The sequence below is a fragment of the Papio anubis genome, chromosome 10 (assembly GCF_008728515.1).
Source record: "Papio anubis isolate 15944 chromosome 10, Panubis1.0, whole genome shotgun sequence".
Lineage (NCBI taxonomy): Eukaryota > Metazoa > Chordata > Mammalia > Primates > Cercopithecidae > Papio > Papio anubis.
Window position 1 is genome coordinate 80,581,901 of NC_044985.1, and position 14,989 is coordinate 80,596,889.

The following is a 14,989-nucleotide window of genomic DNA, read 5'->3' on the forward strand; positions in this document are numbered from 1 at the left end:
ATGCCCAAGATTAGGTCAACTCTCAGCCCAGGGCTTGACAAATTAGCAATTAATTATTATTTTTATTTTTAAAATATTTATTTAAAAGGTAATGCATATTTGTTTTAGATAATTTTTTTAAATACAGAAGTAAATACATAAGATCAAAAAGGTCTCTTCCAGCCACGTGCGTTGGCTCATGCCTGTAACTCCAGCATTTTGGGAGGCCGAGGTGGGCGGATCACTTAAAGTCAGGAATTCGAGACCAGCCTGGCCAACATGGCGAAACCCCATCTCTACTAAAAATACAAACATTAGCCGGGCGTGGTGGCGGGCACCTGTAATCCCAGTTGTTAGGGCGCTGAGGTAGGAGAATCGCTTGATCCTGGGAGGCGGAGGTTGCAGTGTGCCAAGATTGTGCCATTGCACTCCAGCCTGGGTGACAGAATGAGACTTGATCTTAAAATAAAAAAAAGTCTCTTCCACTCCTACCCCAATCCCTACTCCTCACAGGTAACCACCATTACATTTGCAATACATCCTTCTTGTCTTACATCCTGATGCGTTTACATCTTCTTTCTAGAATGTGGGTTCATGTTATGTGCAATTTGGCTTTTATCACTAAATAATTTAAATTGGATAGATCCCACTATATTAATGTAACATTATTTATCCGATCCCCTTTTGATGGCCATTTGGATTGTTTTCAATTTTTGATTATTAGAGATAGTGCTGCAACTAACATCCTTATATATTCACATTTATCCATTATGCAAGCGTTCTGGGAGATAAACCCCCAGGGGTTGAATTGCTTGGCCAGATGGTGTATGCATTTAGAATTTTGATAAATATTCCCAAAATTACCTCCAAAATGTTGGCACCAGTTTACACTCCCACCAACGATGACTAAGAGAGCCTGTTTCCCTACATGCTCCTCACACTTTGTATCAAAGCATTGACTAGTTAAATAAAGGAATGTGTCTCTCACTTCAGAAAGACACGGTGATAAAGATCTTGCCTCATTCTTTTATTTTCCTTTATTTTCTCGTTTCATTTCATAAGTGCCACTTAATCCTAAGGGAAGAAAAAAGAAATACTTGTTTGGTTTTCAGGATGTTCATCAAAGGCACATAAATTCTCCAAGTTATGAACACCAATATTATAAGCACCCATACCTTACAAATAAACTGCTCATTTATATGTAAAAATTAACTATCCTGAAAGTGGGAAGATAGTCCCTTTTAGATGCTGGAGATGGAAAAATATACTCCTCATGTCTCCCTTTGACTATTCATTGATTCATGCATTCACGTATGTATGAGTCCATGCATTAGTTCATGCTTGCATCTATGTATTCACTTATCTAAGTCAGATAAGTTCCGGGTACCATGCTAATCATTATGGTTGTGGAAGTGAAATACAATCTCTGCCTTCAAGGAAATCACAGTCTAACTTAGTGGAGAGACAGAACAGGAAACCAACAGTTAAAGAGTGAGAAAGTGCTACTTTCAGGTTAGTGCAGAGCTCCTGAGGAGCAATGGGGTGGGATGAGTGCATATGTGAGAGTGGGCTGCAGACAATGCCAGAAATCTGGCTCTGAGAGGGACCAGGCAACTATCATATCTAACCCAGCTGGGGAGGAGGTAAGTAAAAGGCCTCAGGACTGGGATCCCTAAAGGATACTCTTTGGCTAGAAGTTATATGCAGCAGAAAGTTCCATTTTGTAAGAATTGTTTTGTTTTACTCTTAGTTTTTTAATGAGAATTCCTAAGTGAAGAAAATCTCAACTTTGTCTTTGGATAGGATTTTTATCCCATCTATTAAACTGCCTCTGTGCCTGTCGGTTGGCAGCTGAACTGTTTTACCTTGTTGACATAAAGGAGCGCCATGGAGATGAGGCAATCACGGAAGCTATAAGAAGCCAAGAGGGTGAGAAAAGAGTCAGCTCTAGAATTAACAGTCATCTCATTTCTTGGTACTTATCCTAAGTATGAAATTTATCCTGAGTCAGAGCTGTAGACAAATATTTGTCCACAAAGATGTTTACTGACAATGTACACAGGTCAAACTTGGAAACAATCTAAATGTCGACCCAAAGGATATGAATACATTATGGCAAGTCCATGAAAATAACTTACAGCCATTAAAATCATATTTTCAAAAATTGGTAAGATAGGAAAATTTTTGTAGTGAAATATTAAATCAAAAAAGAATGATAGAGTATGAACCTACCTTCATACCAATGATGAATTTTATATATTTGTATCTCTATACACATACATATATACATACAGTTGCATTTACCTACAAATACTCACAAATATCTGTGTATATTTTCTGTCAGGGTAAGGTAATTATGCTACATTAAAAACCTGATAATCTCTGCTGCTTACAACAACAAAGCTTATTTCTCCTCTATACTGCCTGTCCATCTTGAGTCATCAGGGCTGCTGTAATCTTCATAGATACTCTGGAATACATAAAGATGACAGACGCTCCATCTCAAGACAAGCTTCCGTGATTGCAGAAATGAAGAACGGAGAGCATGGAGACCCACGAGCGGGTTCTTAAAGCTTTGGCCCAGAAGTGACACTCATCAATCCTCCTCATGATTCATTGTCCAAAGGAAGTCACATGGCCTCATCTGTGTTCAACAGGACAGGGAAAGGCACCAAGTATTTGTGAGCAATATTACAGTCTACAGCGTCTATATATCTACATATTAAGGAAAGGGAGGTAGGGATGAGAAAGAAGCTCACTAAAAGAAGTGATTATCACAGGGTGGTGAGCATACAAATAATTTAATTATTTTGATATACTTCTCAATATTTCGGACTTTTATAAACAAACATGTATTACTTTTACTGCTTGTTTTCTTTATGTCTGAGTGATATGTTAATATAGTCTGTAAATAATTGAAACACTCTAGAAGTAAGTATAATGTAAAACAAAGTACCCCCTTCATATCATATCACCCCACTCTAATCCCAACCCCCTAGTTCCCACCCCCAGAAGTAATCACTAACTATAGCCTGATGTATATACTTCCAGATTGTCTTTGTATATACCTTCACAAACATAAATATGAATATACATTAATTTTTCTTAGGAGAGAAAAAATTTAAAACAGCATGAAAATTAATCAATATGCATACTACTTTAATAAACTATTTTCTTATAGAGAATGCATAATTCATCCATACCAGTTCAGTGTCCTTAACAGCTCCTGCCCAACTCATGAACTCATCTGCAAGCAACCCATGCTATCCACTTCTCCGTGCATTTCCTTTCCTTCTAGGAGTTTTTTCAGCTTTCTGCGTCTGTCTTACCTGTTCTCCATTGCTGGCTTTTCACTTTGGAGTCTCACTTCACATTGTTACCACCTTGGCTCCCTGACCCTGGCTGGGGGCCATGTTTTCCTGTGGCCCAATAACTTCTAGCCAGCACCGCCTGCTCACAGCCCTGGTGCCAATGTCACCAGCCCAGCTGCTCACCTACCTGGGAAAGGTGTGTGTGATGGGGGTTGTTGGCCTTGCTTGATAAGACTAGGAACTATTTGGCGCCTCAGCTTACTATACTTAAGGGAAGCCTGGAATAATGACTTTCGTGGTGGGGTGTTGGAGTGCATGTGGTTTGAACAAACATATCCAGTATTATGATTTTCATTTGGAAAATAATAAATAAGCCTTCGTTTTTGTAGAAGTAAAGCTTGAAGACAAATTATAGTAATATTGTTGACAATAGGGGAAACTGGGTATGGGGTATATGGGAGTTCTCTGTGACTCTTACAATTTTTCTTTGTCTAAAACTATTCTAAAGTTAAAAGTTTATTATTTAAAATCTCTAAAGCTTACAAAATCTTATTGACTGGTGGGGATACTCAGAAGTCACAGGGATTCCCAATCAGGGGTACAGCCTTTGAGATTGTGTGTAGAAAACCCAAATACATAACTTTGATGGCAACCATTACATAGACTAAAAATTCAGAAATAATCAGAAAAGTAATGTGAATTGGAATATACACTGATAGAGGGAAATCCTCAGTGTGAACTAGCAAAGGAATGAAATTTAGATTTAGATGATAGGTTTCTATAATTTATTATTTATATCCATTTACTTTCAAAAGAGGTATGAAACTTGCTTATAATGAAACTTCATATTCAATGGAATAGTTAACAATATTGGGAAAAAGCAGAATAGCATTTTTGAAAGTATGTTTCATAAAATAGAAAGAGGTGTTACACGAAAAATAAAGTCTATGTTCAAATAAACTTGAGAAATGTTTAAACCAAATGAAAACAGTATTTCCTCCTTTCAGAATTTTGCTTCCAATGAACACAGTGAATAAACCAGAGAAGGAGGTGTATGCAGTCCTCCCTGACTGCAGCATCCTTTCTGCAATGGTGAAAATGTTGTACCAGCTGCTAGCCACATTTGGGTATTGAACATTTGAATGGTAGCTAGTGCAGCTGCACAACTGATTATTAAATTTTAATGTAAATTTAAATAACCCCAGTGACTACAGTCAACAATAATTTATAGTACATTTTAAAATAACTAAAAGAGTATAATTGGGATGTCTGTAAAACAAAGAGATGATAAATGCTCGAGGCAATGGATACTTTATTTACCCTGATGTGATTATTACACAATCAATTGCATGCCTGTATGAAGATATCTCATGTACCCCATAAGCATCTACACCTACTATGTACCCATCAAAATTAAAAATTAAAAATAAACAAATACATAACCACATGTGGCTAGTTTAAATTATCCAATATGTTTGGATAGCAGCGAATGAGAGCCCCCCACGGGCCAAACTTTCAAAGAACACACTCTGGGAAGCATTTATACAGAGCAGCTCTTCTCAAACTTTTTGTTCCCAGGATTCTTTGACGCTCTTAAAAAATAATTGAGAATCCCAAAGAGCTTTTGTTTATGTAGGTTATATTTATCAATATTTATGATATTAGAAATTAAAACTGAGACTTTTTAAAGAAAATTCATTAATTCATTTAAAAATACCGTCAGCTGTTGTTCTTGAAGTGACAGGCTCACTTCATTTATTTTCAGGAAAATACCTGCCAGATACCTAGTCTGAGTAACCATCCTTCATCTTATCAGTTGTGTTTCAAGTGAAAAGGTGTTCCATGAAAAAGCAGCCAATTCAGCTAGCAGCTCCAGCAATCACATGGTGCTGGAACCATTGTACTTCAGTATGCAGCACAGATGTGTGCTTTCATTTCTTCAAGGACTGAGGTTTAATAAAATCGATCATTTTTACTGCACCTTTTTTTTTCCCTGCAAGTGTGTGACAGTGTAGAATACAATGATAGCCAGTACAGTTCCAGTACACTGACATTTGTGCCAAGGTACCAGCAGTTTTACCCACTATAAAACTTGTTTTGGCACCATCAGTGAAAAAAGGCAATTCCTCTTAGAATTATTATGAAAATAGGTTCTGACTTGCGGGCCCTTTCAAAGAGTCTCTGGGACACAAGGGAAGGTCTGCAGACTACCTTTTGAGAAAAGCTAATATAGAAAGCGTGTGGGGGCTGGGGGAGGGGATAAGACCAGAGGCAATAAATTCCAGGAACCTGGGCCTTTAATGAGTTTGATAAGAAAACTGGTGAGAGTTCAAACTGTTTATTACACAGGCTTACCTTAGAGGAACATGGAAAAGTTTAAATAGAATCGATCTTTGGAAGTGAGTAGTTGTAGCAAATAAAATGGGGTACCAATCATATCCCCTGAAATGTGACTAATTATAATAGTTACCCATTTAAGAACAACTTAATAGTATAAATTAATATAAATTAGCTAATATGGTTCCCAGGGCTCATTCTTTACAGATGAAATAAACCAGAAAATGAAATAAGAGAGAGAACGTCATTTTCCGTAGTAGTGGTCTGAAAAGTGTGGTACTTTAATTTTCTGTGGCTCAGAAGCCATTTCAAAATATGATCAAATTCCTTTCCACATTCATTCTTGAGTTTCCACTTTCTGAATTCCTTCCTGTCTTATAATTCAGGAGTTATAACTCCAGGATTTATTTTCCTTCCCACATTAGTGGACTTCAAATCCATCAGGCACCTCTTCTTGTCTCCACACCACACCTGGTTTCTCCTCTTCCTTTCAATGTGATCTTAGAGGCTTACATTTTGAATGATTTTCCTACCCTTATGCCGATCTTATCTCCTTTTGCTTTTGTCCAGCAGGCAGTGTACTATAATATAATATGTAATGGGAAGTGGGAAACAAAGGTAGTTTAATCAGGGGCTGATTTTTGCCTCTCTTTGACTCCTCCTTCACTGCAGGGCAAAGTTCTCTTGCTACTTAATTACATAGTTACTTGTTATAGCCATCCAGAGATTTTTAATTAAAAAGGCTTTACTTGGGGAGAGTTATCAATGATAGGAACACAATTTAACAATGAAAGAATCATTTGTGTTCCTATAACACTTACCTTGAAGAATTTCAAAGTGCTCTAGAAATATTACCCAGTTCTAATTTCCATAGCCAACACCCTTGCCTTCTGTTTTCTAAGGGAAAGAGGAATTTCCAGTACCTTGTTCCCAGTTGGAAAATAAAGGGTGTGTGCTTCTCAATCACAGACAGGCAGGACAATCCAGTCACTCCCTTTCCCCTCCCTAACCGCAGCTCCTGCAGTGTAACCCTTTGCATTCTGTGGCTAGAATAAAGCACATTCTGATTCATAATTGGTCCCTCAGGGTGCCTGTTTTGCAGCCGACCTATGTTCTTGGATCTTGAAGGGTTAACAGCCTGAGTTGCTGTTTAAAAAAAGAAAAGTGTGCAATTATGTTAATTGTTGCATTTTTCTGTAAAAAAGAAAGTGCAATTGTGTTAATTTTCTCAAAATGGGGGATGGGGAATGCTCAAGTAAGGAAAATATTTGCAGAAATATGATACCAATGCAAACCGGTACAAACCAGTTCTTTAAAAAACTATACAAATAAACGTATGCAATAAACAACATAGGACTCAATTTCATACAATGGCAACAAAAGCTGATCCTACATTAGGAAAGAAACTCAACAGATAGAAGTGCTGACATTAAGAATCTGAAAAACAGCTCTCACAGGTTTATGCTATCTTCTCGATATAATTGGGATATTTGTCCTTGCCCAAATCTCATGTTGAATTGTAATCCCCAATGCTGGAGGTGGGGTGGGAGGTGTCTGGGTCGTTGGGGTGGATCCCTCATGGTTTGGTGCTCGCTCTCTCTCTTTCTCTCTTACTTGCTCTTGCTCTGGCCATGTGACATGCCTGCTCTGCTTTTGCCTTCCACCATAACTGTAAGCTTCCTGAGGCTTCCCTAGAAGCTGAGCAGATGCCAGCACCACGCTTTCTGTAAAACCGGCAGAACCATGAGCCAAATAAACCTCTTTTCTTTATAAATTACCCAGCCTCGGATATTTCTCTATAGCAATGCAAGAACGGCCTAATACACTCCTATTTCAAGTCCATAGCAACTTAAAATATTTATTCCAAGAGGAAAATTAACTGTGAATTATCAGAAGAGACCAAATGTGGAAATGGAATTGGTTGACTGAAAACATTAGATTTCCTCAAGGATGTTACTGAAATTGGCTCCAGGAATGGTTCCACAAAGGGCCATTGGCAGGGAGAGTGTACCAAGGAGTTTATGTCTTACTTCACCAATAACTTTCACAGCATCATCATCATCATCTTTATTTATTTAATCACAAGTGTGTAACAGTGTATAATGCAGTGACTACCAGTATGGTTCCAGGATACTGACATGATTTGTGCCAGTTTTGCCCACTATTAATATTTGCCTTGAACAGTCTGGACTGCCCTGCCTAGTGGGAGGAGGAGGATCAGAAAGGAGGATGATGCACAGCCTGACCCAGTGTTCTTAAACAGCTAAATGTGCCCCAATAGAAGACACATTGTGAAGAATTTCCTCTTCTCAGTTCTCTGAACATATCTCACTTATTTGGGACTTGTACATGGATATCATCCTTTGGACTCTCCTGGTCACTGATCTCACAGCTCATTCTACTTTTAAGCCTTTGCCTTGTCTTTCTCTCGGCTGTCACATTAATAGCTATCATCTTAACTACTGCCACAATTTCATCACTTTTATTATTGTCTTTCTATCTTGAGCTTTCACCCAGGCCCCCTCTCCATCTATATTCAACCTGTAGTTACTCCTCTCATCTGCTGGCCTGGCTTCAAGGACCATTAGTGCTTAAACATTCAGCAAAGTGACATCACCTGGAAATGTGGGCTAATACTGATTCTGAAACCTGGGAATTTTCTCAGAAGGAGCTGGAGACAACATATTTACACACATGTGCCACTCATATATTCATTTATTAAATCATTCAGGCACTGTGTTAGGTACTGGAGAAATATGTGTAGAGCAGAAAGGGAGGCAACAGATACATGTAACCTAAATAAAACCTAGGGCCCACATGGCTTAGTCTCTTTGTGGGAAGCCCAGTTTAGTTTCCAAATGCTAATTTAAAATATACTTCAATATTTATTTTGCTTCTCAAAGAGTATTAAAGGAGTCTCAATTCAATTTGCCATAAGTAGAGACTTTGATTACCAAGAGGTTCTCATTTGCTAATCTTCCCAAACTCTTTTCCACCCTGGTGGCAAGACCCTTTCTCTGAGTTCTCCCTTTGTTCATAGATTTGGCTACTTTTACTAGACTCTTGCATTTTTCTTCTTCATTTTCATTCCTGTTTTTATACCACTTTTTATTCTTCCACTCGAGAAAAAAAAAATCCAGAATTTGACAGACAAACTGTCCGTTGGTATGTGGCAGGAAGGAGGTAGGGGATGAGGAACGTTGGCACAGAACATTTTATCTCCATCACACAGACGAAGTTACATAATTACAACAGAAAGTGATATACCAGCTACATTGCTAGTGGCATCTCCATTGCTAGTGGCATCTACATTGCTAGTGATATACCATCTACATGGCTAATGGTAGATTTAATCAAATGACAGAATCGTGGGCAATTTTAGTTCTGAATTTATGTTGGTTGTTTTTGCAACAAATATTTATTTTAAGACGCTGGAATCATAAATAAGGATTGGGAGGTAAATCAATCATTCTATTTAATGCTACGTTAATAGTGTTCAGAACCAGCTCTAAGCTCCACAGCTAAGGAGTAATGAAGAAAATTTGGAGGTGCTCCAATAAGAACCATCAAAATATTAAGAATTTAAGAATACATCCTTTTAGGAGCAATACGAGGAATTGAAGTTAGCTTAAAGGTTTCTTCAACTGTAAAACATGGAGATTTGACTCAGTAATTTTAAGGTCCCCCTAATAGGGACTTTAAAATTTTAAAGTGGAGATAGGGGGACTTTACATCAGTCTTGTGTTAACTCTATATTTACTACATATTTTTCAGATAACTTTCCGTGATCTTAAATTTGTCGTGCTGCAGTGAAAGCTCATTTATTATCTTGCTCAGAGGAGAATGGGCAAATCTCCTTAACCTCTTCTGTCTGGAAGAAATTCTTCTTATGGTGGACGGACTAAGATGCAGTCAACCTTCAGCCATGGTTATTCTTCACTCACATAATATGTTTTTTTAAAAGTGTAGGCTGGTTGTGGTGGCTCAGTCCTGTAATCCCAGCACTTTGGGAGGCTGAGACAGGTGGATCACCAGGTCAGGAGTTCGAGACCAGCCTGGCCAACATAGTGAAACCCCCATCTCTACTAAAAACACAAAAACTAGCCAGGCATGGTGGCGTGCACCTGTAGTCCCAGCTATCCAGGAGGCTGAGGCAGGATAATCACTCGAACCCAGGAGGCGGAGGTTGTGGTGAGCCAAGATCGTACCACTGCACTCCAGCCTGGGCAACAGAGCAAGACTCTGTCTCAGAAAAAAAAAAAAAAAAAAAAAGTTATACACCATCTACATTGCTAGTGGCATATACAAGATGCCTTGGACACATAGAGAAGAAACAATTATTTCTGTCTTTTGTTTTTAGGTAAAAGTTTAGGAAACACTTGAGAAGAGGTGAAATTTGACCTGGGTGTCAAAAGTTGAGTTCAACAGGCATAACAGGGAAGAAGGAATAGTGCCGGTGAAAGGACTAGCACGTATAAAGGTAGGAATATATGAACAAGGACACCGATTGTTTCATAGTGTCTGTAGTTCAGGGTGAATGCGTGGTGTGATGGGAAATGAAGATGGAGAGGTGCTGGTAGACACTTTCAGGTGAAAGAGCTTGGGCTTTTAAAAGATATAGTTTTGGGCAGCATTTTTTAAAAAGAATTGAAGACAAATAAGATTGCAAACAAGGAGATTAACTAGGATGCTATTGCAGTAATCTAAATATCCTGTGATGAGGACCCCAAATAGGAGCAGTGGCTAGGAAAATAAGGTAATTGGTTCAAAAGACTTTTAGGAGGCACAAAAGGGAAAGGACCTCATAACCAATTGGATAAGGATAGCAAAGGAGAGGGAGGAGTCTAGGATGTCTGTCTGGCTTTCAGCTTGGGGACATAGGACAAATTTTGGTGTTACTGAATACACTAGGGACTATAGGTTGCTCAAAGGAGAGAGGAAATATGTTTGACTATCAGTGGAACAACAAACTGATGAAGATCGTTGTATACAATGTGCTTAAAGGAGTTCTGAGCTATAGAGCACATTGGCTGACATCTCTCTAACACCATCCTGCACCTTAATTCTAAAAGTCTCCAGATAGGGGGACTTTACAATCAGTATCTTGTTAACTCTTCATTTACTATATATTTCCCAGATAACTTTTTAAGATCCTAAATTGGTTGTGCTCCAGTTAAAGCCCGTTTACTCTCTTGCTCAGAGGAGAATGGGCACATCTCCTTATCTTCTGTCTAGAAGAAATTATTCTTATGGTAGAAGGACTAAGATGCAGTCAGCCTTCAACCATGGTTATTCCTCAGCATCTTCATATGCCGAGTTCACTGTTTCAGATGCTGTGGGTAGTTGGCAGTTTCTCTGTTGACTAACAGATCTAGTCTCAGAACAAAAAATGTTGGAGCTGAAAGGATATGAGAAATTACTGAGTCAAATATCCATGTTTTACAGTTGAAGGAAGCTTTAAGCTGTTTAAATCCAGTTCCTTTTATTCTTCCTAAAAGGATGTATTCTTAAATTCTTAATATTTTGATGGCTCTTATTGGAGCATCTCCAAGTTTTCTTCATTACTCTTTAGCTATGGAGCTTAGAGCTGGTTCTACTGAACAGTATTAACACAGCATTAAGTAGAATGATTGACTTACCATCCCCCCAATCCTTATTTATGCATTCTATTCTCTTAAAAAATCTTTATTGGAAAAACCAACATAAATTCAGAACAAAAATTGCCTAAGTTTCTGTCACTTGATTAAATCAATATTTCTTTTTGAGACATGGTCTCACTCTGTTGCCCAGGCTGGAGTGCAGTGGTGTGATCAGGGCTCACTGCAGCCTCTACCTCCCGGTATCAAGTGGTCCTCTCACCTCAGCCTCCTGGATAGCTGGGACTACAGGCATATGCCACCACGCCTGGCTAATTTTTTATATTCTTTGTAGAGACGGGGTTTTGCCATGTTGCTCACACTGGTCTCAAATGCCTGGGCTCAAGTGATCCTCCCGCCTCGGCCTCCCAAAGTCCTAGGATTACAGGCATGAGCCACCACGCCTGGCCAATATTTTAATTTTTCTATGTTATATTATAGCCCTTGTCCATAGGCATATTCAATGTTTGCATATTTTTTGCATATAAACCAATTTTAATTCTACATTTTATATTTTCACTTAACATTATGTCATGCACATCTTCCCTTTAACTACAACTTTACCATTCCTTATACTTTTCTCCTATAACATTATAGAGTAAGTCCTGACATAACTTTGCTTGTGATCATATAAAATGACAATAATAAATAATATGTGAATTTTTCATTGATATCATTTGAGATTATAACCCTAAACATTTAACTGCAACTTGCTTTTTCGAACCATACTTGATATTTCTTAATCACATTTATTATTATTTTTATTATTATTATTTGTTTGAGACGAGTCTCAGTCTCTCGCCCAGGCTAGAGTGCAGTGGTGCGATCTCAGCTCACTGCAACCTTCGCCTCCCGGGTTCAAGTGATTCTCGTGACTTAGTCTCCTGAGTAGCTGGGATTACAGGCTTGTGCCACCATGCCCCACATTAATTATTTTTAATAGCTGCATATTTTTTCATAGTAGGGATACACTAGAATTACATTCAAATTTCCTTGAGATTTTTCTACCAAAAAATGCAATAAACGTTTTGGCATGCATGCCTCTACTTTTCTAAAGGAGTAATATTTAACTCATACATACCAGAAGAGGATACTGGCTAGCAGTAAAACTCTTACACCTGGGCCCCCTGCTGGAAGACAATTGCCCTGGCCCTCCTCCAGTTCGGTCTCTCTCCATGGGGCAAGGAGTCTGTGAGCCAAAGGGGATGCATCCCATTGTAGCCTGTCACCCCTTTTTTGACTAGTTTTATACCCAAGATGATGAAATTGCCTACTCAGAGGTCCTGAGCCCACTTACAGGCTGGCATGGGTCTCTATCCCAGCTCTGTCCTCTTGAGAGAAGCATGTGCCACCACTGCAAACACCTCTAGGCCTCAAGTGTAGCCAAGGAGTGTTTGAGGATACAAACAGAGCTTGGTCATGCAGGCTGGGGGGTTTGTATGACGACATGCAAGACTCCTCTCAGTGAGAGAGGAGGATAGAAGTAGGAAGAAAATGAGGATGAGTCATGAGCCACAGGTTGAAGATGGGAGGCTACCTTCCTGGTGCTACCGTGGTCAGAGAAGGGCAATAATTTTATTTTATATTATTTTTTGAGACAGGGTCTCGCTTTGTTGCCCAGGCTGGAATACAGTAGTGCAATCTCAGCTCACTGCAACCTCCACCTCCCAGGTTCAAACAATTCTCATGCCTCAGCCACCTGAGTAGCTGGGACTATAAGCGTGTGCCACCACGCCTGGTTAATTTTTGCATTTTTAGTAGAGACAGGGTTTCCTCATTTGGCCAGGCTGGTCTTGAACTCCTGGCCTCATATGACCCACCCACCTCGTCCTCCCAAAGTGCTGGGATTATAGGTGTGAGCCACCATGTCTGGCCAGGGCAATAATTTTACATTCGAATAGTTCTTGCAGGTTGTCTTGAAGGGATGTTTGTCAAAATATGGTGATAGAACATATTTGATTTAATAGATTTTTAGCTTGAATTAACAACAAAGTTTAAGTATATAACATCTGGTATGCAAGCCTCTATTTGTAGCCTGCCCAGGGCTTGAGAATGTTAGGGGAAGGCCTACTAGTCGGTGTCTCTTTTGGTTAGTATTTGTTCTGATTGGCTGGTGTCTGTGTCATACTAGTTGGTAAATATTTTAAGTATCACCTTGCTTATTTTTCTTTCTCCAGCATATATTCCCTAAAGTATAAGTGCTTGTTGAAAGGGTATGTATAATTCTACTGTTAATGGATATTGAAATCTTATCAGATTTTATCATTCACATTTAGCATCCCTGAAATTGGGATGCATCTTATAATCAAAGAGCAGAAAGCACTGTGTCATAGTTTAATTGGCAGTGTTTTTCTTCCTTAGATAAAATAAGGGTGCATCCTTCATTTGCTGTCTTGGATTTGATGAAATAAAGTATTATCCCATTGTAGCAATTCCTATATCCACTTCCACTGTAGGAGAGTTCCTGTTTTTCAGCCAGCACCATTTATTATCACTATTTTCAATATTTTGGGTGAAAAATAGTATGCCATTTGCTTGGATTTGGATTTCCCTGACTATCATTGATGTTGAGATTATAAAATATACTTCTTGAATATTTAGATTTCTTTTTCTGTACAGTATTAATTTGTATCCTTTTCCTATTTTTAAAATTGTGTTTTCTGTGTTTTTCCTATCACTTTATAAAATCTCTTAATATATTATAGATATTAAACTTTTATCTGTCATTTTTATTAAAAATATTTCCCTTTCTATCCATTGAGTTTGTTTATGATGATATTACCATCCAAAATTTTACATTTTTATATAATCAAATATATCAATCTTTTAATTTATTACTTCTGCTTATAGTATCTCCCCACGCAAAGGATGAACATGAACTGGAGATCTAAAAAATCTTTGAACAACATCAAAGGATATTCAGTGAAAATAAGGCTCCTTTTCATCCCTAACCCTGGTTTTCCCAGTTCTTCTCACTACAAGAAATAATGGTAACAGTTTCTTTATTGCCTATAAGGAAATATTCTCTCTCTATATGTATCCCCCTCTCATGCTTGTTTATATTCACAAATGGTAGCAAACCATATTCACTGTCTATTCTTATTTGTTTACTTAATAATATATATTTATATATAGACCTATATCATTCCTTTTAAAACTTCCATGATTTCATATTGCATTCTATTGCCATAATTTATTAAACTAGTCTCCACTGAGTTTCATGACATTAAATATACATCTCCACATTGAGACCCACCATGGCATTAGACTTTTATATTATTTGTGAAGCCCTTTCTTAAGTTGACATTGAAATAAGCCTTGATAAACTTTAAAGTATTGAAATCACACAAAGTATATTCTCTGGCCACATGGAATGAAAGTAGAAATCAGTAAGAGATGGAAATTTGGGAAATTCACAAATATATGGAAATTAAACAACATACTCTCATACTCCTTTTTTTTTTTTTTTTTTTTTGCAGCTTCTTGCTCTGTTGCCCAGGCTAGAGTGCAGTGGCATGATCATGGCTCACTGCAGCCTCCATCTCTGAGGCTCAAGCAATCCTCCCAGCTCAGCCTCCTGAGTAGCTGGGACTACAGGGGTGCACCACCGTGCCTGACTAATTTCTCTGCTTTTTATAGAGACAGGGTTTTGCCATGTTGCCTAGGTTGGTTTTGAACTCCTGAGCTCAAGTTATCTGCCTGCCTCAGCCTCCCAAAGTGCTGGGA

At 38.3% G+C, this 14,989-nt stretch overlaps 1 protein-coding gene across 5 annotated transcripts in view; it reads right to left on the reverse strand.

Annotated features, from left to right (window-relative positions):
• Nucleotides 1-410: 410 nt before the first annotated feature.
• The window catches only part of ANKRD44 (ankyrin repeat domain 44), a 345,963-nt gene continuing 331,384 nt past the window's right edge, over nt 411-14,989 (reverse strand). Inside the window, exons 28-31 of one of the 5 annotated variants that reach the window (XR_004176610.1) lie at nt 6,551-6,773; nt 2,373-2,623; nt 1,845-1,890; nt 433-1,053 (exon numbers count right to left, since the gene is read on the reverse strand). Coding sequence is in view for 2 of the 5 variants with exons in the window: in XM_031651434.1 (XP_031507294.1) it covers nt 2,620-2,623; nt 6,551-6,773 (227 nt within the window). In the remaining 3 variants the exon portion in view is untranslated. Of the gene's footprint in view, nt 2,624-6,550; nt 6,774-14,989 lie in introns of all 5 variants that reach the window. The other 4 variants (XR_004176609.1, XR_004176608.1, XM_031651434.1 and 1 more) reach the window with 4 other exon arrangements.